At 32.6% G+C, this 23,216-nt stretch overlaps 1 protein-coding gene across 5 annotated transcripts in view; it reads left to right on the forward strand.

Moving 5' to 3' along the window:
* Positions 1-740: 740 nt before the first annotated feature.
* LOC129938500 (lysophosphatidylserine lipase ABHD12) overlaps positions 741-23,216 on the forward strand; it is a 28,476-nt gene continuing 6,000 nt past the window's right edge. Inside the window, exons 1-3 of one of the 5 annotated variants that reach the window (XM_056046110.1) lie at positions 741-930; positions 11,553-11,822; positions 12,279-12,315. In XM_056046110.1, coding sequence (XP_055902085.1) covers positions 12,281-12,315 — 35 coding nt within the window. In that variant the 5' untranslated portion in view covers positions 741-930; positions 11,553-11,822; positions 12,279-12,280. Of the gene's footprint in view, positions 931-11,552; positions 11,823-11,844; positions 12,316-13,288; positions 13,471-18,749; positions 18,895-23,216 lie in introns of those variants that run through there. The other 4 variants (XM_056046111.1, XM_056046108.1, XM_056046112.1 and 1 more) reach the window with 4 other exon arrangements.

Genomic DNA, 23,216 nt, shown 5'->3' on the forward strand with positions numbered 1-23,216 from the left:
ATTTTCATTTTATCCACACCCGAGACAGTGGGCGGTGATATACTGGGAGTTTTTTGTATGTTCGTATCGAAACATTTGTTAAACCACTCAATGATGGGATCTCATTCGTTCTTTTGGAGCTCGTATAGATCTTTACCTTCCTGAAAATCAACTTGATAAGTACCTACATAAGGCTTAAGTTTGTATCTTGCATTTCCAGATCCTTTAGCTCATTGCAGTGTATATAGAAAGTTCTTCGGCTCATTCTCAAATGTTTTTTTCATCCATACAAAATTTGAAAGCCGGTGTTAAGCAAATTTAAATGTCAAATGAAAACATGTTCGGTGTGAACGATTTTCGGGTTTTCAATAACTTTTTGGGTTTGGTGTGAAAAGCCTATAATAAAAGCTATATAAATATTTTCAAACAACCAAAAAACAAAGAAGGTGCTATTATTTGGAATGGAGTGTTTTTCCATATTTTCAAAATGATACTTATATGGTATTTACGATTCTTTATTTATAATTCTTACAAACATACGTTTTATATGTATGTTTTTCTTTTTTGCAGAAATCAAATGAAGATGCATGTAAATCAACCATTATGGCCGTGATTGGGCTTCTACCTTAACTCGAACCGCTGTACAATTTAAAAAAAACACAGTAGCTGGTAGTTCTGCTCAACGTTATCAAACGTCATTAATACACCTAGCGCCCTAGCGGTGTTGTGCACGTAACCGTCTGTCAGTTTCCAACTTTTCCCTTTTTCCAACAAACTCATTAAAAAAGTAAAAAGAAAATGTTGACAACTACTTCTGGTGTTTTCTTAAGTCATAAAAATTAGTTTTCCTCATAAATTATCCAATGAAAACAAAAACAAAGTGAATTCAATAAAATCTATTTCTAAATGCGGTACATGGATTCATAAAATTTGATCTTCTCTACATTTTCCGTAAGCATTTTTGTGTTTTTGTAAAACCGGAAAAGAGTAATATCCAACCCGACAAATTTAATTGGATTTGTAAACTTACATCACTTAAAATAAATATTGTTAGGTAGGAATTGATTATCTCCGATAGTTGATTGATTATAATGATTCTAAATGAAAGACATACATTTGATTGTACGAAATTGTTTTTGACTTAAGAAGCTTTGTGTAATCTTAGATTCACACATTGTTAACACCGAAGTTAAAAGATGTGTGGAGCATAATGTTTGAAGAAAGTAGGAAGTCTTGTTTGTTTTAAAATTTACAAAAAATCGATGAGAATTTTCGAATTTCCTATCCTCATTATGCGTCATGATGTTATTTATTGTAGGTTAGTTGTTAATTGATAAAAGTTAACCCTTTCTTTTTTAAAAATTTGTTAAAGTGTTGTATTCTTAGGTGGTTTCGATGGGAACATTTTTTAAGGCATATCGCCTCATTCCATGGATTCAAATCGACACGCAAAGTTCTTGACCCTTATACCTATTTTAGAAAGTTTAAGGACACTCTTCTCAAAGGTTAGGGGCTTTTTTTATTTTGTATATTTCTGTAAATATAACAATTCTAAAAAAGCCGGTTAAAAGCCTTAATATGATTAGAATACCTAGGTACCTACTTACTTATATGTCACTTATTAATAAGCTCAAATGGTACAGTTGTGGTCATATAATTAAGTCACACTTGAAAAAATTAATTAAAGTTGGACCTAACGACCGTTTCTTTGCCTTTATTTCAATTTAAAGTCAATACTAATGTACCTCAAGGAAGTCACCTTGGTCCATTGTTTTTATTTAATTTGTTAATTATTTGCCTTCGTTTTTAAGTAATTCTGTATTGCTAATCTATTCAGAAGATGTTAAAATACTTTAAGCTATCAACTTCAATAATTGTAAAGAGCTACAAGAAGATCTAAATTAATTTTTGGAATGGTGCAATAAAAATCGTTTCATTTTAAATATTGACAAATGGCAGACAATGTGTTTTTTTTTTTTTTTTTTTTTTTGATTTATTTATTAGCTTAAAAACTCTTAACAATAACATTTTTTACTTAAATCATACTTAATTTTAAGCAATATTATACAGTATTATCTTTTAATAGAGGTTTTAATAAAAATTTAAATTTATTTAAGTTTTGCTCAGTCTTTAAGTTACTAGGAAGGCTATTAAAAAGTTGAATGCCTTTATATAGTAGGTTGTTTTGTGTTGCTGCTCTTCTATACAATGGAAGTCTGAAATCACCAGTATTCCTCAGATTGTAAAATGAATTTGTTATATAGTTCACGTTCCGTTGTAAATATGCAGGATACATTTCATTTTTGATTTTAAAAATCATCACAAGGGCATTAAATTTTAGTCTTTGTTCAATATTTAACCATCCGAGGACAGTAAGCATATCATTAATTGGTGTTCTATAATCGCATTTAAGCACTGTTCTCATTGCTCGATTTTGTAATACTTGAAATTTTCTTATATTTTCACTATTTGACATGAATATAATCGAAGAACAGTAATCAAAGTATGGAAGAATCAATGTATTATAGATTGTCACAGCACAATTTAGAGGAATATACCTCCGGATTCTTTTGAAAAAGCCGATTTTTTTTGAGATTTTAGCGCACTGATTATAAACATGTTGATTAAATTTGAGTTTATTGTCGATAAAAACCCCGAGATATTTTATTCCATCCACACATTCGATAGGTTGATTATTTATTAGTATGTTGACATTCAAACCACCGTTATTTAAACACATACATTTAGTCTTAGTAACGTTTAATTTTAATTTATTTTTACAAAGCCAGATGTTAATTTTTTCAATTTGATTTTGTATTAAACTTTCACATGATTTTAAATCGTCTCCTACAACGTAAATCAGGGTATCGTCTGCGAATAACGACATTTTAGCATCAGATATAGTTTTAACGATATCGTTTATATATAAAAGAAACAGAATTACACCCAATTTTGATCCTTGAGGCACACCAAGATCAACCTTTACCTTTTCCGAAAATGTTTCATTTATCTTTACTCTTTGGAATCTTTCCGACAGATAACTTTTAAACCATTTCACTTCAACTTCACGAATACCATATTTATTAAGTTTTTCAATTAATATATTTCTGTCTATCGTTTCAAACGCGCGTTTTAAGTCAAGAAAAACACCAATAATAGTTTTACCGCTATCAATTTCTTTTTTCCATTCGTTAATAAGCCAACATATCGACGTTTCGCATGAGTGACCTTTTCTAAAACCCGATTGTTCTAAACACAGTATATTTTCTTTTTCTATATAATTCGTAAGTTGATTACACACAATCTCTTCGAGAATCTTTTCATAAGTCGGAAGCATATTTATAGGTCTCCAGTCTTCTGGATTTTTAGGATTTTGCACTTTTTCGATAGGGATCACAACTGATTCTTTCCAGCTTTCTGGGAATTCACCATTTAAAAGAGACAAATTAATGATTTTTAATAATTTTGGCAAAATTTCATTATTACAATCAAGCACTATTTTGCAATTTAGCCCAAAGCAGTCTTTTTTCTTATTCATAGCTTTGATTGACTGTTCAAGCTCTTGAATGTTGATTAATTTAAATTTAAATTTATTTGTATGGATTAAGATATTATCAGAGTATGGAATTTGTTCTATGCTATTATGAATAGCTTCGACACTTTTTACAAAAAACGAGTTAAACGTGCCGGCAATTTCCATTTCGGTTTTGAGTGATTGATTTTCAATTTTCAACTCTTTTATTACATTTTTATCTGTTTTTAGAATTTGACTCTTCAAAACACGCAAACGTAATATAAAAAGTGTTAACTTAGTGTTGAATGTATCAAGTTTAAATAGCGAATCCAGCTTTTCTGACCTTAGTGTTGTACTAGACTTTTAATTATATTATAAAAAAGCTAACAAAATACTTGATTCTACAAAAAATTTTCCTGGGTGCTCGGTGATCCATTTGTTATTAAAAATCTATATGTTTCTTTTGTCATGCCAATTCTTGAATACCCTTGCGTTGTATGGGTGCCATGCTATTCCGTTCATATTGATAGAATGGAAAGTGTTCCATGTAGATTTTTAAAATTGTATCTTTGTTTTTCATTAGACTTTAAATATATGATAGACTTCTATACACAAAAAGCTTTGCTTGAAAAATCTTTCATCTCTTTCTGATCACAGGTAGCATTTGCAGTTCTGTTTTATAGCTGGTGTATTGAATGGAATGATTTCATGTCCATCTATTCTTTGTAATTCGTAGTTGGAACGACCGAATAATTGGGTTCAGAGTTGAACTTGTGGACTTTCGATTGCAACTGAGGACTCAAACCCTATGAAACTCATACCAAAACTTAGGTGGAACCAAAAAAATAGAGTTAAAAGACAATATTTTCAAGCATTACAAGACCTTGTGTTTCCAAAAGAAAACAAAATACTTTGAGACAGAAGCTAGACGGTTATCAAATTGTATAAACTCGAAGGACTTTTGGAAGTTGGTGAACAATTTGAATTGTAAAACCTTTAAAATCCATCCCAAGTTGAGCCCCTTGCTTTTGGCAGACCATTTTAAAAATTTGCTAAGCCCAATTCATGAGAGAAACAAAAATTTTGCACATCCGAGTCTTTATAATGAAGTTTTGGACACAGATATAACCAACGAAGAAGTAGATGCAGCAATTAAAAAAATGAAGGATGGAAAAGCGGCAGGGTCCAATGGGATACGAGCGGCATTTTTTAAGTATGGAACCGTTGAGTTAATAAGTAAGCTTACTGCAGTTTACAACGAGGTGTTGGAAACAGGTATGATTTCTCAAGAATTTAGGGAATCCATCATTTTTCCGATCCACAAAGAAGAAAGCTGTTTGAGATATCGAACTATCGAGGAATATCCTTTTAAAATTCAGGTTATAAAATATTTACAGCTTTTCTGCAAACAAGGCTCAGTAAATGGATTGAAAAAAATAAGCTGTTGAAAGAATTTCAGGCAGGCTTTAGATCCGGTAACACAACAAAGCATTGCGGATTCATGTATATGAAGAAGAAAGAAGTTATGCTTGTTTTTCGTGGATTTTAAGTCTGCATTTGACACGGTGAATAGGCAAGCTCTTTGGTATGGGAATGTCGTTAAAATTTAGAAGAGTCCTGCAAAGCCTGTATATGGATACTAATGCAGCAGTTTGAAATGGTACAGAAAGGTCGGATTGGTTTAGACTTGAATCAGGCGTTAGAAAGAAAGGTTGTACGATGAGTCCAAGCCTATTCGCTCTATTTATCGAAGACTTAGTCGATTTCTTACCTGCTGGTATCGAACACGCTGGTGAATTCATTAAAGTACTCTTGTTTGCGGATGATATTGTGGTTCTCGCGTCATCTCCAGAATCACTACAGCTTATGATAAACCGGATTTTTGAGTACTATAAAATATGGAACCTAATAGTAAACATGGAAAAGTCCAAGATCATGAAAAATGGAACTACAATGGTGAAAATATAGAGATTGTCAAAGAGTTCAAATACCTTGGAGTGATTTTGACAAAAAATTTAAATATGGAAACGCATCTGAGAGAAGCTTACAATTGCAAAAGCCGCCTTCAGCGCATCTTGGAGTAGATGTTTCTCAAACAAAAATATCGTACACAGCAGTAAGTACACTGTTTTTAAGGCAATAGTAGAATTAATCTTATTCTATGCGGAGCGAAGCAAAATGAAGATGTGGAAAAATTGTTACGCTTCAACGTTAAAAAGATCTTCCGGCTGCCACCAAATAAGCCGAACTATATAGTTATGTTGGAAACGGGACTGCAGACACTCTTTGTAGGAACACTTAGAATACAGATTGATTATGTGCTCAAAATCATGAATATGGATAATTACCGGTTACCGAAGATAGTGGCACTTCAAACTATTTGAGAGAGGTCGGATTGGATGAAAATTGCTAGGGAGAGTTACATGGACCCCAACATAGATAACTTTGATTTCAATCAACGGAAAGAATCACTGTACCACCTAATTGCAAAAGTGGATGATATGTTATGGGAAAAATGCCTAAGTGAAGCAACTGGGTCTCTACACAGAGCAATTTACAGTCAACTCAATCACAATTTGGAGGCGAAGAACTATTTCCGGGATGAATACAGCGTAGATGAGATTTCGATGATGGTAGAGCTGCGTGATGAACTCGTACCTATTAACTTCATTCCACATAGGGAGGATTTACCAATATTATGCTCATTATGTAATCTACAAGTGAGAGAAGGTGTATTTCACTTCATGGGTAAATGTCCAATTCTTAAAGACATCAGGAGAAATATTCTTCAAACGGTTTTTTTTTGAACGAAAATGAAATTTTATCATTGTTGAACATAGTCGACGTTAAAAAACTGTATATGTACTGCAAACTTGCTCTAAATTATTGGGATAGAATTGTTAATGAGAATTTCTGAAAATAATATTTAATCTCAATAGTAATCTCATTTATTTATAAATTACATTTCATGAAAAATAAGTTTCCAATTTATGTTTTGTCAACTTGGCAGACGGCAGAATGACATGCTTTTTTTTTATTTTTTTAAACAATTAAAATTATTTAAGACGAGCAATAAAAACCCATTTAATCTAATCTAAAATCTATTCTTTGTCGATTGTATTTCAATCTGAGTCAGGTTAGCTCAATAAATTTAACCCTTTAAAATATCCTTACTGTCCTCTTAATAAATGAATTGGTAAATTCAACAAGTTCTCTATGCTCATTAACTCTACTAATGACAATATCAAATCTGCAAGCTTTAAATTTACTATCAGTAGTTGAATTTTTGTTATTTATAAGTTTAAATATAAGTAAACAAACGCAAGCATTTGACGTATTTAATAAACAAAGATATGATATCGGCGACAATCTGTAAGACCAAAGGTGAACTTTTGCCCTTAAACTAAAAACCATATAATACGAAGCAGACTCATAGTAAACATACACCATATTATGTACCCTCAGATAATGTATGTATGTTTAAAAATATAAACATTATTACACTTTGTGAACTTCTACAATTGGGTCCTAATATGCTGAGTTATTGGGCAAGTAACTGTGGATTGAACGTCAACCCACTTAAGACAAATGGTTTTAGACACGAGAAAATGAAACATTCAAATTATATGAAAGGCCAATATTAACAAAGGCATGTTGAGTTCTTTACGGATGGTTCCAAAACAGGAGAGGGTCTGCTATCTTTCCATATAATCCTCCCCTAGAAAGATTTATAAAACTACCAGATTACTGCAGTGTCTTTCAAGCAGAAATACTGGCGGTTTCTGGAGGCACTATGAATCTTTCTTCCAACAATTTGGAAAACAAAAACTTTGACTTATTTATTAACAACCAAGCAGAAATCAAGGCTATACCTGCCAATGTTGCAAAGTCAAAAACCAACACAGTTACCCTCGTTGGGTCCCAGAACACTGTGACATTGAAAATTCAGACAAATTCGAGCTATGTGGTATCAATGATTTAAAAGCCACTAGAGCAATAAAATGAACTAATCCACCAAAGTTTAGTTGAAAAACAACAGGTGGTGGGCTGTTGAAATTTAGTGGAGCCTTAACCCCTATTTAACCTTCCGACCACAACAGGGGTGCTATAAAACCCCAGACATTTTTTTTTAAACTGTAATTTTGATTTTGCTTCATTTTCCTTTTACCGTTTTTTTTTGCAAAAATATTTCTTTTTTATGAATTAGGTTTTTTTATGTTTTTAAAAAAGAATATGAATTGTTATGTTTGAATACAAATTTGATGTTGTCCTTTAAAGTATTTTTATTGTATTTTGTTATGCCACTCCTGTTGTGGTGTGTGTATGTTTTAAATGTGTTGTGGTCGGTCAGTTCAAGATATAAGTATAACTTAAAAACTAATTTAAATCTTAACTTAAAACTATGAGTGTGGGTGGATCAAAAGAACTTAGAGGTACTGATTTTGAAATCAAATAAATTTAAATTCGAATTAAACAACCGAAGCATACGTATCAGAGGTTCGTTAAGTCCATAGGAGGTGTAGAGTATTGTATTGGTAAATGGAAGAATTGAATCGAGTTAGGAGGATCTGTCAACTGAACCAGAAAGAAGCCGGAAAATTTCGTATCGTCTTCAGCGTTAAGGAATTTTTAAGCATTTTAATGTGTTTAATTTAATTGTAAAGATAAAGAGAAAAGGTCCTAAATCACTACCTTGTGAGACACCAGAAGTGGTTAGAATAAGATTGAAACGTTAGGATCTAAATCGAATATAATATTCACTATTCTCAAGGTACGAAATAATCCATTTCAGGAAAAAGAGTTAAAAACCTAAAGAATACTAGAAAATTATAAAAATTGAACTCAGTGGCGACCATATCAACTTCATTCCCGTTTCTTAAGGCTCTTGACTGTTCTTTTCCAAATGCATCTCAATATTCCGACACTTCTGCCATCTTGAGTGAGTGAATTTCACTGCATAAACTTTACAAGATACTGTATCCATATACAAGAACTGATTCGATGTTTGAGTGGAACAGTTGTAACCTTGTCTTAAAGCTGAGCGAGTTGTTTCTCCAAAAATTAGACAACATCCTGAACGCAGACGTACTCGTAGATTTCCGGATACGGCTCCGCCTCCTATTGATCTTTACTCGCAATGTTCCACTAATGAATGAAGAACTAAAACCATGCTCGCAGTTTCGGCAGGACAAGGTCGATTTTGTTTTTAGATGCACCAGGTGGAACTGGCAAAACAATTCCTTATTTCTAATTCTTGCTAAAATACGAACAAATAATGGTATCGCACTGGCTGTGGCATGTTCTGGTATTGCGGCAAAATTTGTGGTTGAAGGCAGAATAGCTCATCCAGTATTTAAACTGCCACAAAATATTCAAAATATCACAGACGCGGTGTGCAATATAAAAAACAATCATCCATGGCCACAGTGCTGAAACAGTGTGAGATTATCATCTGGAATGAATGCTCTATGGCACACAAACATTAGGTGTTTGAGGTGTTGAACAAGACATTGAAAGATATAAAAAACAAAGGCAGACTTTTTGGCGGCATTCTGTTACTCCTTTCAGGTGCTTTCAGACTTCCTGTTATTTCGCGTCTAACGTACGCTGATAAGATCAATGCGTGCTTAAGATCATCGCCACTGTAGCGTAATGTTAAAAAAGTACAACTGAAAGTAAATATGCGTGATCAAATGCTTCTAGATCCATCCGCTGAGACATTCTCAAACCAACTGTTATATAGGCGACTTAAAAGTTACTACAGATGAAACTTGATGCATAAAATTACAGGTCGATTTCTGCACGATTTTTGATTCACAAGATGCTCTCATTGAGCAGATACTTCCCGATGTACACAGACAATATACAAATCAAGGGTGGCTCGCAGGAGCAGCAATTTTGGCAGCAAAAAATTGATACAATTTGTGGTGCTACCAAATCATTCTCAACAACTCAACATCATTTTTGAACTCATTGGATTTACCAGGCATGCCACCATATAATTTACAACTGATGGTTGGATCTCTGGTAATTTTGTTTCGTAATTTTAACCCATCACGGCTGAGCTACGGAACGCGATTAGTCATTATAAAATGAATGAAAAATGTTATTGAAGCCATAATTCTAAATGGCAAATTCCGAAGTGAAAATATATTATTACCGCGAATCCCTATTATACCCACAGATGTGATTCAAACGCCTTCCAATTCCAATAAGATTGGCATTTCTAATGACTATCAATAAGTCTCAAGGCCAAACGATGTATATCTGCGGCATAGATTTGAGCACTTCATGTTTTTCACAAGGACAATTATACGTGGCGTGAAGTGGGCAAACCATCTAGTTTATTTGTATTGGCGAAAGGTGGGATCATACAAAATATTATACACTCTGTTGCTCTAAGGGATTGATATTGTTTTTTTTATAGTGTAGCAATAATTAGCGATATGTATATAATCAAAAAAAATAATTTTACTAAATTAAAAAAATTTGTTTGGTGATATATTTTAATATTTTGTCACCGTTTACAGTGTTCTATATCTCTCCCACTTATACACCACATCCTTACACACTTACAATAATTTAGTTATTTATTTCTATCATAATATTCTCTAGAAATTATTTATATGACAACACAACGTTTGTCGGGTCATCTAGTATATATGTACATATAATAATTCCATTTAGTGTTTTGTGTAAAAGGGTTCTTTGTTAAATTGGAAGTGAGTAAGTAATATTTCTTTACAATACAAAATGTAAATCGTGGTGGACTTGTAGCTTGCCTGAGAAGTGTTTTGATAGTTTTTGTACGATGAATTCAAGGTGTCGCGCCATCGTGTGCGGTTTCCGGAGATGTGTTTCAGCTCCCTCCAATTCTTGCCTAGTGACGCTGATAACGCCTCGACTGTCATGCGCCATGTGCTTCACGGCCGCTTTTGCTTTGCCGATGCGGCTGATGACGTCGTGTTCGGTTCCGCCTTCGATGGAAACGATGCTTCCAAGGTATTGGAATCATTTTCCACCTGTTGCGAGGAAATATTTATTTGAGAGGATGATCGAGTTCGGAGCCTGATCATTTTTGTTTTGCCGGAATTAATTCTCAGCCCCACAACTTCTGCCTCTCTCTACACTTGTAGTCATTTGATGGAGATCCATGATCCTATGAGAGAGTAAGCAAACATTGTCCGCGTAATTCAAATGCTTTAAATAGAATGTCAAAGTCCATTGGATCACTCCGCTACCTGATAGAGCTGAGCGCAGCACATCGCTTATCACCAACAAAAACAATATTGGCCACAGAATACAGCCCTGTCTGACTCCGCTTCGGATTTCAAAATCATCTGACAACCTACCTTCGTTCAGAACGTGACGTGGATCCATCATATGCTGATTTAATAATAGTCGCACCTGTTTGCAGCATCTTCTGCTTCTTGCGCCAATGCGTTGATGTACGTAGTTACGGTTGTCGCGGCGCACACTGCAGTGAACCTCTCTCTTTTTCATGCGATACGAGGACTCCAGCTCGTTTCTTTTTTCCTCTTGTGCACCAGTTATTCGAGCCCTTAACTGTTTGCGTTCGTTGATCCTTAACCTCGACTATTCTGTCAGCACCTGAAATGAAAACTTTGAAATGTATGAAACTTGAAAAACTGACCAGCTGCCTTGGTCAAAATGTACGTTCAAGAAATGCAGTTGACTGTTAATGAAGTCTCTTATGCTGTCTGAATCTGCCCAGTGAATATGAGACACTGAAAGCAAGTGTCAAACAACAAATATACCTAATATTAGATTTCCCAAGATAAAGAAAAAAACTAGTATAACAACACTGTTTGCTAAAATAACTGATAGTATCTCTAATAATTAAAGATAAGGAAGACAAATTGAATCGATGCGATAATTTGTACAAGTCTCTTTTCTGCTAGTTGCTATTTCCAATCATTTAGTTTATCAATTTACACGCGTGTCTATAAAATAAAAGGTTCGATTTTCTATAATATTTCTTCTTTTTTTTATATGTGCACTATAACTCCTCTGTCTAATTTATTTCCTTTACTTCCAGATATCCAGATAACCTACCCCTTAATTGTGACATACAAAATAATAAAAACTGCATACAATCATCAAAAACCTACCGCAACGCAACGCTTGGATAAATAAACAAATCCAAATAAAAAAAATAAATTTTCATCTACGTAAAATTATGTATAACTAGAAAAAATAAAGAATTCTTCAGCCATAAAAATACCATCATAGATAAATTTACAATAACAACATATAAAACTCCAATTAAAAAAAAAACAAAAGTTCAACTAATTCAAACAATTTTATAGTAAATCTGCTGATAGGGATCTCTTTTTTTCATGTTTATTTAATTTTTTTTTTTTTTGTTTGTTTACGAAATTTGTATCATTTTACTTTTAATATTTGTTTAATGTAGCATAAAATTTTGTTTTTAATTTAAATACATAATAATTCATTCATTTAAGAAACAGAGACTAGAAGAGATATCATTGCAATTTTTTTATCACTTATTGATTCGATTCACACATTTTCTTCAGCAGCATGTTTATCACTTCCTGTCGAACTTAAGCCATATCCTACCTCTTGATCGCTCTGTTTCTCTTGAAAAGTTTTAAGTTTTCTCTCAAAGAAAAAAATTTGTATAGAATTTTATTTAATCAAAAACAAAACTATACAAAAATCAATATCTAACCAAAACAATACCTAAATATTAAACTTTCCGTGGAGACTTCTTTATCGTGGAATTGAATTTGTGTTTTTCTAGTTATGCTATTTCCGCGTAGACGAAAATTTATCAAAAGGTGACAAAGATTATTATTGTTTTTTTTTCTTCTTTCTTTCTTTCAAATATTTAACTTAACTTAACTTAACACACTTTCCCATATTAAACTAATTATTGCGTTGTACATATTTATTAATCATTTTCATGTCATTTAGTTTCTTTTTTGTTGTTATTTGTTTATTTTCATTAAAAAGAGAATCTTTTTGTTTGTAATATTTATATGACGAGTAGAAGCTTTGCATTCGTCATTATTCATTACGTACACACGTACTGGCTACTGATTAAAATACTACCTAGTGTTGTGCCCAAAGGGTATACAGAATACACCATATCCATCAATCTACATAAGCCTCTGTTTATACAAAATACAAAACCAAAAAATGATAGTATTGTAGTTAGTAGTTATGTATTTATTAATTTTTATTATTTAATTGAGCTTCTGAGCTGCGAGAGTTAGCAAACTAAAGTAAAGTAAAGTAACCAACCAGACAGCTGGGGCTGGCTGGCTGAACTGAGTGGTTAATCATTTCATTCAGAAAACGACAAGGAATTGAGTAACAATGACAACAAAGAGAGTTTTTATCATATCACATTAAATTTAATATTGCAAAAAGAAACGAAAAGAAATTATTGTAATACATAAATTAAATTCCAGTCTAGTGTTGGCTGACTGTTAGTATCAGTAGTCTTATGTTTGTCAACCAAGTCGCAAGTCGGATATACTATCTAAATTCTAAAGTGTTGTGCATTTGAATTTTTTTTGTTTAATTATCTAAACCGTCATTCAAGTTCAAATTAATTTTTGTTTATTGCTGTTTTTGTTTTGTTTTGTTTCCCTTAAGAATTTTCTTTTTGTATTTGTCTGATGATTTCCTTACAACTTCCTTCAAAATTTTTCACCTTAGCGCTTGAGGAGTGATTGAATTAATTTATACGACTATATATTTTGTTTTGTTTGTTTCAATCGTTTATATATATTGACACTATAAAAGGAAATTCTGAACAAAACATTGAAATTGAAAATCCCCTCAAAAACAAATACAAAATCAAAAGTGAAAATTGAAATTTTAAAAAAGTAACAACCAAAAATGTATGAAACAAATAAGTTTTTTAATTTGCTATTCCGTGCAACAATCATTCCTGGAGTTATAATAGTACCATGGCTAACTGGGTTGTAAGTATCGCCTTTCATTTTTATTGTATATGTTTTGAATTATTATTTCAAATTGATTTTATTTTTATTGTTGTTTTTTTTATTTTTAAGTTTCTATAGTTTTAAAATTGTGTAAACTTTGTTGAATATTTTATTTATCATGTATAATATTGTTAACACTCAATTGTTGTCGTTGTTGTTGTTGTTGGTGTTATTTTGTTAGTTGATTAGTATGGTTTTTGAGTTTTGAATTGTAAATTCATTGAATTCACTTTGTTAGTAAACATTTAATGGTTGATGTTATATTCTCCCAACCCTAATCATTTTGTAGTTTTAGTTTATTTGTTCTTTCTTTTTTATTATAATGTATTAAAAAAAAGAGAATCTGGTGTGAATCGTGGGCAGGGATGTACGCAGGATTTCGATCAGGTGCGGTGCAAACTCATTGAAGAACTTTTTAAGTCTTTGAATTATAATAACATGTATGACTGCCAAGCGCCGTCGCCGTGGGTGCTCAGCTTATCTACTGAGTACACCTTCTTTTATTTAATCCTCTCTTTCCGACATTATTGACGGTGTACACTCACCAAACATAATCCTGTAAATTAAAACATTCAAGCAGATATCTACAAATTATGATTTTGAGATTGTTCAAATATACCAGTGTTTTTCAACCTTTTACATGAAACGGACCTTTTAGCACGAAGAAACATTTCGCGACCCACCAATCCATTGCTTTTTTTCCGTACCGTTGAACTTCGATAGCTCGAATTTCGTTTGATTAAAATAATGTGGCAACAGTCTTAAGAGCTTTTCTTTCATACATTTTAACTTTGACATCTCGAACTTTTTTGCTTTTATATCTTGAATAAAAGTCTACAAGGGCGGAATGAAAATGTCATCACTGCTAAAGACAAAATCCATGACTTTACAAACAAAATTGAATTTTGGTCTCTTAGTCAAAACCACTTAGATTCATTTTCCTAGACACAATCTTTTGTTGAAGAAGTCGGATGTGAGATAAATATCAAGGAATTTATACCTGGTATGAAAATGGTGTTAGAAAAGTTGAAAGAAGAAATGTTTCAATAATTCTCAATGGAAGAGATATCGAATAATATTGGGCCAAGGTAGATCTTTAATCCGATTTTAAATACAGCTGTAAATGAGGCGAAATTGGCAATCAAGCTCAAGGAAAGTCTGCTGGATCTATCTGCCGATGGAATGCTGCAATTGGAATTTAAGTCTTTCAATTTGGATTGGTTTTGAAGTGCTTGAACCATTTGTCATTTGCATCAATTTCGAAAATTAAAAGTAAGGAAAGAAATCGCTTAAAGTTAGCAAACGATTTTATTCTCAATGTAGAAAAAACGGATCTACGTTGGGAGGAATTGATTTCTGAAAATCAAGCGCAACCGCCTAGGGTGTTTAAAAACACTGAATTATACCATTCAAACCATCTTCGATCATGATTGATCTCTTATTCGCGTTTTGAGTCTCCTCAAGGTGGTAAAATTTCCATCAACCAAGCTGCTGCACGATAAAGAAAGAGCATTATGAAGAAAAGGTTTCCTTGTCGGGAAAAATGTTCTGCTTCTAATACGATATCGCATGAGTCGAGTTTTTGGAGATCTTTGGTCACTAGATAATACAAAGTTTTGTTTATGACTGGACTAATGACTGGGGTAAAATGCTTATCTTGTTTTATGTTTGTGATATGATGCTAGAAGATAAGGTCCACTGTGTTCCCCAGAATTTGATCACGATCTGGGTAGGTGAAAGTTATAAAGAGAACAGGTGAATTGTAGTTTTAGTTTCTTAAGTACTTTGATAAATTTAGTTGTTCAGAAAAAGTATAAAAACATTTAGATTTCGCTATCCAAAGTTATAACAATAATAATTATATGAAAGGTGCCTTAAACAGCAGGGAAGTCATTCAGTAATTTTCAAAATGATAATCGTCAAAACGATTATAACTATGTAACTATTACCCTGGTGACAATAGGAGATCGAGGAATCGAATCGAATTGAGATTTCGATCCAGGTGCAGGTTACATGTTATATACGTTGGAAGAAATAGAGGGTCTGATTTATCTCTTAATTGTTTCCAAAACCGTATTCATTTTATTTTTTTTTTCGAGTTTTTATTTTCACTTTGTAACAAAACTCCACTACGTCAAAACATTTTTATTTCAATTTGCTTAGTTAGTATTTGGAAATCAATGACAGGCGATACCTATTTAGCTATCGTGCAAACGCTATCGTTTTGGTGATTTCACTTTGACGATTATCGCCTTAAGCGAAGTGAGACTATCTTCAAAACGCTATCTTCTTCATTTGTTATCAGCGCTGGTGTTGTCCTTCACCACCTCAAAGTTACGTCTGTCGATAGATTTTTGAATGATAGTGCCTCTGGTGTTGAGATGGGAGATCTTCATTATTCTTTCAAGGACGTTGTTAAAGAAATCACATAACAGCGCATCAACTTGTCCAAAGCCTTCTTTCGACATCAAAAGGTTCGGTTTCCAACCTTTATAGAGAAGCGCAAATTCTTTATGGTCAGGCAGGGATGCCAAAACTAGACATGACTTTATACAGTTAGTCCCTGTAGATGGTGTCATATGCGGCTATGAAATCGATGAAGAGATGATGATCTTGTTTTTTTTCCATGATCTGTCTTATTACGAACATTTAATCCGCTGTCGGCTTTCCGTTCTAAAGTCACTTGGTAAGGTCCTATCAGGTTGTTGGTGATGGGACTTTTTTATTTTAAATAAACCAAAATAAAAATTTGATCCATTAAACAGCAAGTCCATAATTTTACACCTCACACATAATCGGACACTTATTAAGTATATACTTATTTGCATTTTCTTTCGATTTAATGGCTTCAGCGTCGAGATATTGAAGAATAGTTATTATTATTATTAACATAACTTTATTAATAGGTAATAAATTACCCAAATTAATAATAATATTATGCTGCACTAGCTACCAGGGCTTCGGTCGATAAGGGTAGTTATTTGAATATTATTATATGTTTTTGAGTTTAACTTAAATATAGTTATAGTTAATATAAATATAATAGTTAAATTAGAGTTTGAAGTGTAATTGCAGTTAATATTTTGAAACGTCTTTAATATTTTTTTCTGTAGGGCCTGTTAAGAGGTTTACCAGAGTGCTTTTTGTATTGTATCTTTTAGACATGAGTTTGACATGCTCGCAAAGGATGGTAGGGTGATAAATGGTGTGAATTGGTCGCATTCAGAAAGCTAATGGCTACGTAGTCAAGGGATTCTGATTGGCTAAATCTAACTACAAAAGTAGTTGAAATTTTCCCTCCGACGTAGTGTAAAAAAATCGGCTACAAAGAAAGCGGATGATGATTTTGACGTTTAACAATCAGCTGCTCGGTAAAAACACACGAATTCAAAATAAAATAAATCGTTAAGTATTTAAATACAGATAAATATAAATCATTCAAATTGTGTCTTAAATTTGATTTTATTGAATTTAAAAACACAAAAGATAAGTTAAAGTAATCAAATCAAAAATGTTTCTTATTTTATATATTTGCATTTGTCAATAATATGACAGTTCCAGATTGATTATTTTTTTATTAAAAACGTTGAACTGTAAAAGCGGTTCATTCAGTGCTACTTTTGCCGTTTTGTCTGCCATCTCATTTCCAGGTGTACCGGCATGTCCAGGCACCCAGATAATTTTAAGATTTGTATTTCCTATTATTTTGTCCCTCAATTGATCGATTATTTCAGTTTTGTTATTTAGGTTTTTTTGTGCAGTGATTGTAGTCAGACTGTCGGAGAAGATTGCAGTTTTTTATTGTTTGTAAACATTGTAGCTTTAAGGATTGCAAAGGCTTCCGCAGTAAAGATGGGTGTGGAATTTGCTAGGAGGCCTTTGATTTTTTTTATTTTCGGTTTCGTCAACAACGGCAAAAGAAATCCCGTGTTCATTTTTGGAACCATCAGTGTGGAGAAAGTTCCATTTTGTTCTTTTAAGATTTCTCACTATTTCCATATACATTTTTCGTTATGTCTCATTACTTGTTGTTATTTTAGGAAATCTTTAAAGGTCTGTCAATCAATCAATTTTTAATTTCCAGGGTGGAAATATTGAAGACTTAGCTGAGTTTTTAGAATATTTCAGGATTATTTTTTGCCTTTCTTCTTGAAGGCCTGTCTTAAAGTCCTCAAAGTTTTTTTGTGCAACTCTACGTCCCAGTTCATTCCATTTATACTCGATTGCATTTAGGTTAAATGACTTTTCTGTGTTTTAAGCACCTTAGGTCAATTCTACAATAACCACGACCTTGGTTTACCAGATGTATGCTGTGGGTAGTTGTCCTGGTAGAAGATGAAATTGTTTTGTGTTCCGAGGTCACTGACACTGGACTACAAGTATTGTTTCAACAAACTGATTTTAACCACTTAATTCATTTTCCTTCCACACAATATTAGCTCCGAATACCAGAACATGCAAAACATTCTTAAACCATGACCGACCCACCGCCTCACCGCTGTACTTCACAGTAGCTCGAGAATGATTATGAGAAAGTTCTTCATTTGCTTTCGGCCATACGAACATATATTCTTTCAACTGAAACCTTAAGGTTTAATTTGCTTCCATGCATGAACAAGACCTAATTCATAATATTGTCATGTGTCAAACGGTTAAACTACAATTCAAAAATATGTAGTTCCATCTTATCCCAAGAAGATGTATCCTGAGTTGTATCTTCAATAGCAAACTTAAGTCTTTCATTTCTTTTTGTTTCACTGACACTTTTAATACACTGCTCCTCTTTTTAAATTTTTTGTAGAGATCCCGAAGATAAGAAAGGATTTTAGTTGATTAGCCTAAAAAGGAATGTCATATTATGAGTGAGAGGTTAAATTAAGGAGTTGTTTGTTTTTATTATTATTTTGGGGACAAATATTTTATACAATGATGATTAAATTCTACTACTTCTATACTTGGGGAAATTGCAATGCAAAAATTTAAATGTTTGCGATTAGTATTGGAAGCCACTGTACATTTTTGTTATAATCTAAGTAAACTTTGTATATAATGTACATACATATATTTTAAAAATTGATATTCTATTTTGAAACTAAATTAGATGAGCGTGTTTGGTAGACCCCTTCATTAACTATAGTATTTTTAATCGATCGTAATGGTTTTGCAATTAAGCAAACATCAGTAGAAACTAGCTCAAAATAAAGTCTCATTTTAGGCATTTAAAATAAAATTACTTTGTTTTGTTTTTCATGATTTAGTGTGTACATAGGCGGTGAACAGTATTAAACAAAAACACAATTGAGTTTTTAAACGTTCAAAAAATAAAAACTTCTTCCTTCCTTTTGTTTTTAAATCTTAATGAAATCAAAATATGATTCCCGATTACAGCGTTTTTTGTTCAAGGTACGTAAATATCCTTTTTGAATATATGTATGTAAATGCATAATGGATTTTATTATTATTTTTTATTTGTTGGCTAGTGATCTTATGTTGTTCTTATTATAAACAAAAAACTAAGAAGTTAAGACACCTTGTTGGCCACTGTGCTAGAAAAAGCTTGCTTTTATTTTAGATTTCAATTTTATTTTCTTCTCTAGGCAAAAATTATATTTATGTTATTTAAAAATAATGGAAAGCTTATAAAACCCAAGATGCTTTTAGTCAGTTTTAAAAAGAAATGAGTCTAACACAATATCTTGAAAACTATCATCAAACAAACCAAAAATCTCTACATTTTCATCAATTCTGCCGTTATTGTTTTTTTTTTTTTTTTTGAAAAAAAGAATCAGGAGCGTGGAGAAACTGGTATTCAAATTTTGTCGGATACTTACATTTTAAAAATTGATTTGATTTTTTCTAGACATTTGTCATTCAAAATTGTGTGTTCAAAAGGTAAAAGTCCTTCCTTCGGAAAAAAATGTGTGTTTACATTTTTGGTTATTATGTTTCAATTAAGTATGTATTAAATAATAGTTTACACGCTATTCAAGTTGCACTAAAAAAAAACATTTTTATAAGGAAATTAACAAAAAAATTAAGTTTTTTTATGATTTCTGGTTTATTTCTTTTGCTAAGTAGCAAGTAGGGCCTACTTTACTTTGTATGCACTGTATAAGCCTATTTGTTATGCTTTCAATCAGATGCCTTAAACTTTGTTTGGGTATACGCTCCCAACATGCTTTTAACTTGTTTATGAGCTCCTATGCAGGTGTCTTTCTTTTATGCTTCTTTTTAACTGGTCCCATCAATGCTCGATTGGATTGAGGTCTGAGCTCTTTGTTGGCCATGTCAAAAGTGTTGTATTGGGTTCAAAAAGAGCTGCTTGCGTGTTACGAGTCATATACGGTCGAGCATTGTCTTGAATACCAACAAACATTTCGCCAACAGGTCATATTACCATTTTAATGTAACTAACAGCGGTAACGGTTCCCTCATCCAGGATAATCAGCTCAGTTCTGCTTAGCAAACTTATTTCAGCCCATACGATCTCCAGTTGTGCAAGGATAAATTTAATTTCTCTCGGGCGTACCTTTATCGCGCTGCCCGATGGGCCAGTGTAAGTTTGGCCTGAATAGCATACGCTCTGAAACGTTGAACATCTTAGTGGAGTTGATTGCAAATGGTTTGATCACTGATCCGGGTGTTTGGGGTAAGCTTCCGACCGGCAATTATTCGAATGTACTGGTCTCCTTGTTGTGGCCCGATTTCTTTCCGATCTTGGTCTCTTTGCTACACTCACGGTTTCCTGGGCCAGTTCCCACACGTTTCGGATAGTTCACCGCTACAAGCCGATACAGCCCTTTGAGATACTCCTTGATCAATCATATTTACCGCTCTAATTGCGTTTTCAGTATCCAAATGGCATCTTAAACCGTGCATTGTAATCACGTTTAATCACGAAATAAAGAACAACAACTAAATAATGAAACACTTACCAACAACGCTAGAATCGGACTGAGAAAACATATGCAATCACAATCAATTCACTTGGAAGACTGTAAAATTGTTATTCAAATCATCGATATGGAATCATACACATGAAAACTTTTCAATAAAATGCTGAGCTTCGACAGTTTTCACCATTTAAGTATTTTTTATGCAAAATACAAAATAAATCTTGGGTGGGCCCTATTTTGTTTTGAGTAGTTTATTATATTTTATTGAAATGGTAAATTTAATTGTATAAGTGGAGTATTTAATACATTTATTAATGTTTTCCTCTTGCAAGGAATTGACAAATCCTCCAAGAGTAATTCTTGTCATGAAACGTGCGTTCTTAAATTGGCCGCTCGGATCTCTGACAACATTACTCACAAAAGATGTGTCCTAGATGCCCTAGTTCTCGACGGACCGTTGCCCCACCTAATTTATTTTTTAAATGTTTTCTTAGTGCTTTTACCAAAACAACTTTTAAATCTTAAGTCGGTTTAACAGTTATTGTGCTTTTATTGTTCTTCTTTTTTTTTTCACCAAATGTGGTAAAAGATCTTGATTTAATATAAGAAATGTGAATCTTAGAAAAGCTTTGTGGTAAAGTATCTTAAATTGACAAAAGCAATATTAGTTTTTATGTAAATATCAAACAACTTAAGATATTTTACGAAAGTCATTTCTGCCAAATTATTGGATACATAAAATAGATTGATACATAAGACGAATCTTCCCCTACTTAAGTTGCTTTACCTAACCATAGGAATTAAACTTTAGTTATGTAACAAAAAGTAAGTCATAACTCACTTTTTTTAAAAGATTTATCAAAGAGGGTAAAAAAGGAAAATAGTTTGTGGACAGAACATATAAAAAAGAATAAAAGGCTTAACACATTAAAGTCGATTTTTACCTTTTGAGTACAGAATTATTGTCGTTGGGTTACCTGCGGCGGCCTATCGGAATTTTCTCCCCAACGCATCTTTCGTCGAAAACATAAATTCGGCTCTAGGTAGCTTTAATTGGAAGAAATCTGATGTACATATATAAATTTGAGATTCATCAAAAACAAGATGTATCTTCGAAATTTTTGTATTTTTGAAAAATCGGTGAAGAAGTGTAATTTATTGTTTATAAAAAGTAATTTGTTGAATTACTTTCCGCTTGCATTTTTCAGAAATAAAATAATTTACGAAATAATTTGTTCCTATTCACCAATATTCCTTGTACTGGTTTCCAATGATCTTCTCAAGACACAGCCATAGCTTCTGGTGTTCTTCTTCTGTAATGTTGTGCAATATCGGGGTAATCTTTAAGCAGATAAATCAAACCATTACAAGTATGCCAATGACATGCGTTCACCGTTGTCAGAAGGAATTTCCAATCGGTGAATGTCCTTGAAGCAATATGTCTTCGATACGTGATTACCTCGATAATGTCACTTTTTGAAAACTTATGTCAGGACTTTTGTGTATGGAAATATTAAACAATCTTTTTGTGCGCCCTGCACTAATCAAATTAATTCTCCAACTGTGTTTGATAGTATTTCTGCATTAGTGAGTCCTCCCTTTGTTAATTAAGAAATTAACTTCAAAAATACTCAGTTCAAGTTTAGTTATATTGTTACGTTGATGTCACTTGACGCTGTCGTAATGTCTCTTGTCTCAGCGATTTTTGCCGGCATTTTAACGGATTATACAAACTCGAGTAAAATAGCTATTTACATTGTTAAGTATAATTAAACTGTTTTACTCGAATTTCTTAATCTCCAGAAATTCTTATCAATACTTGATCATAACTTTGGTTCAGATACAGAGCCGTACAACACGAATGTAGAATTGTTTACCACACTCTGTTTGCAATATTCAGGAATTTAAAACCAATACATATCTCCTTTTAAATCCTTTTTTCCTTTACTTATGCTGTGACTTTAGCTAGCATACAGAGAGTACCGAAAACTCCTTGAGTTAGCGCTTCTTAAAGAAAAAGTTATTTAAAAAAGCCTAAAACCTTATAAACCCTTTTAACAGGGACCTGATTATAGGATTCGCGGAGAATCGTTTTGCTAACGAGTTTGCGATTTTTCAATTAGTGCTTTCGCTTTCCCCTTCTTCGTTTTGGATTCGACCAACTAACTACAAATTAATTTTTGTTGGGGAGTTGAAATCCGATAGCTTTTTTTGGAGGATTCACAGGCGAAAGATTCACTATTTCGTGGATTTTTTCTTGATTGTAATTATATACAAATGTGAGTTAGCTTTCTTTTAATTTTCTTATAATTTATCTACAATGAAATATAAAATTTTTGAAATTCATTCATTCCCCTGGCACCCGTAATGGAATTACCCAAATTCCTCCCTTTCAGTATAAATATACACCATAATTGCTTCTATTTTTAAATTTGATATTTTTAATTGAAGAAATCCCCGCAAATTTCGCAAATCAAATCAAAACGAAAGCTTTCAAACCAAAAGTGTCAAATCACTGGAATATAGGAAGAAAAAGTCAAACCAAAAGTGTCAAATCACTGGAGTATAAAAGGACTATTTTCGCCGCGAATTCGTTAATAAGGAAATACGTGGCGAGTCGAATTTGAAAGGTCGAATTGAAACGATCCGCCTCGAACCTCCTAACCAGGCTAATTTTTAAGGAATTTAATTTCAATTATATACAACAATTATTTTTTGTTTAGTATAAGATCAACTTTAGCTAAGCGAATTAAAAAAACTTTTTTTAAGAAAGAATTAATAAAAGTTGGCTTCTGTTTGTCTTCCGCTTGATATCATCACCATCTTCAT

The sequence above is a fragment of the Eupeodes corollae genome, chromosome 1, assembly GCF_945859685.1.
Source record: "Eupeodes corollae chromosome 1, idEupCoro1.1, whole genome shotgun sequence".
Classification (NCBI taxonomy): domain Eukaryota; kingdom Metazoa; phylum Arthropoda; class Insecta; order Diptera; family Syrphidae; genus Eupeodes; species Eupeodes corollae.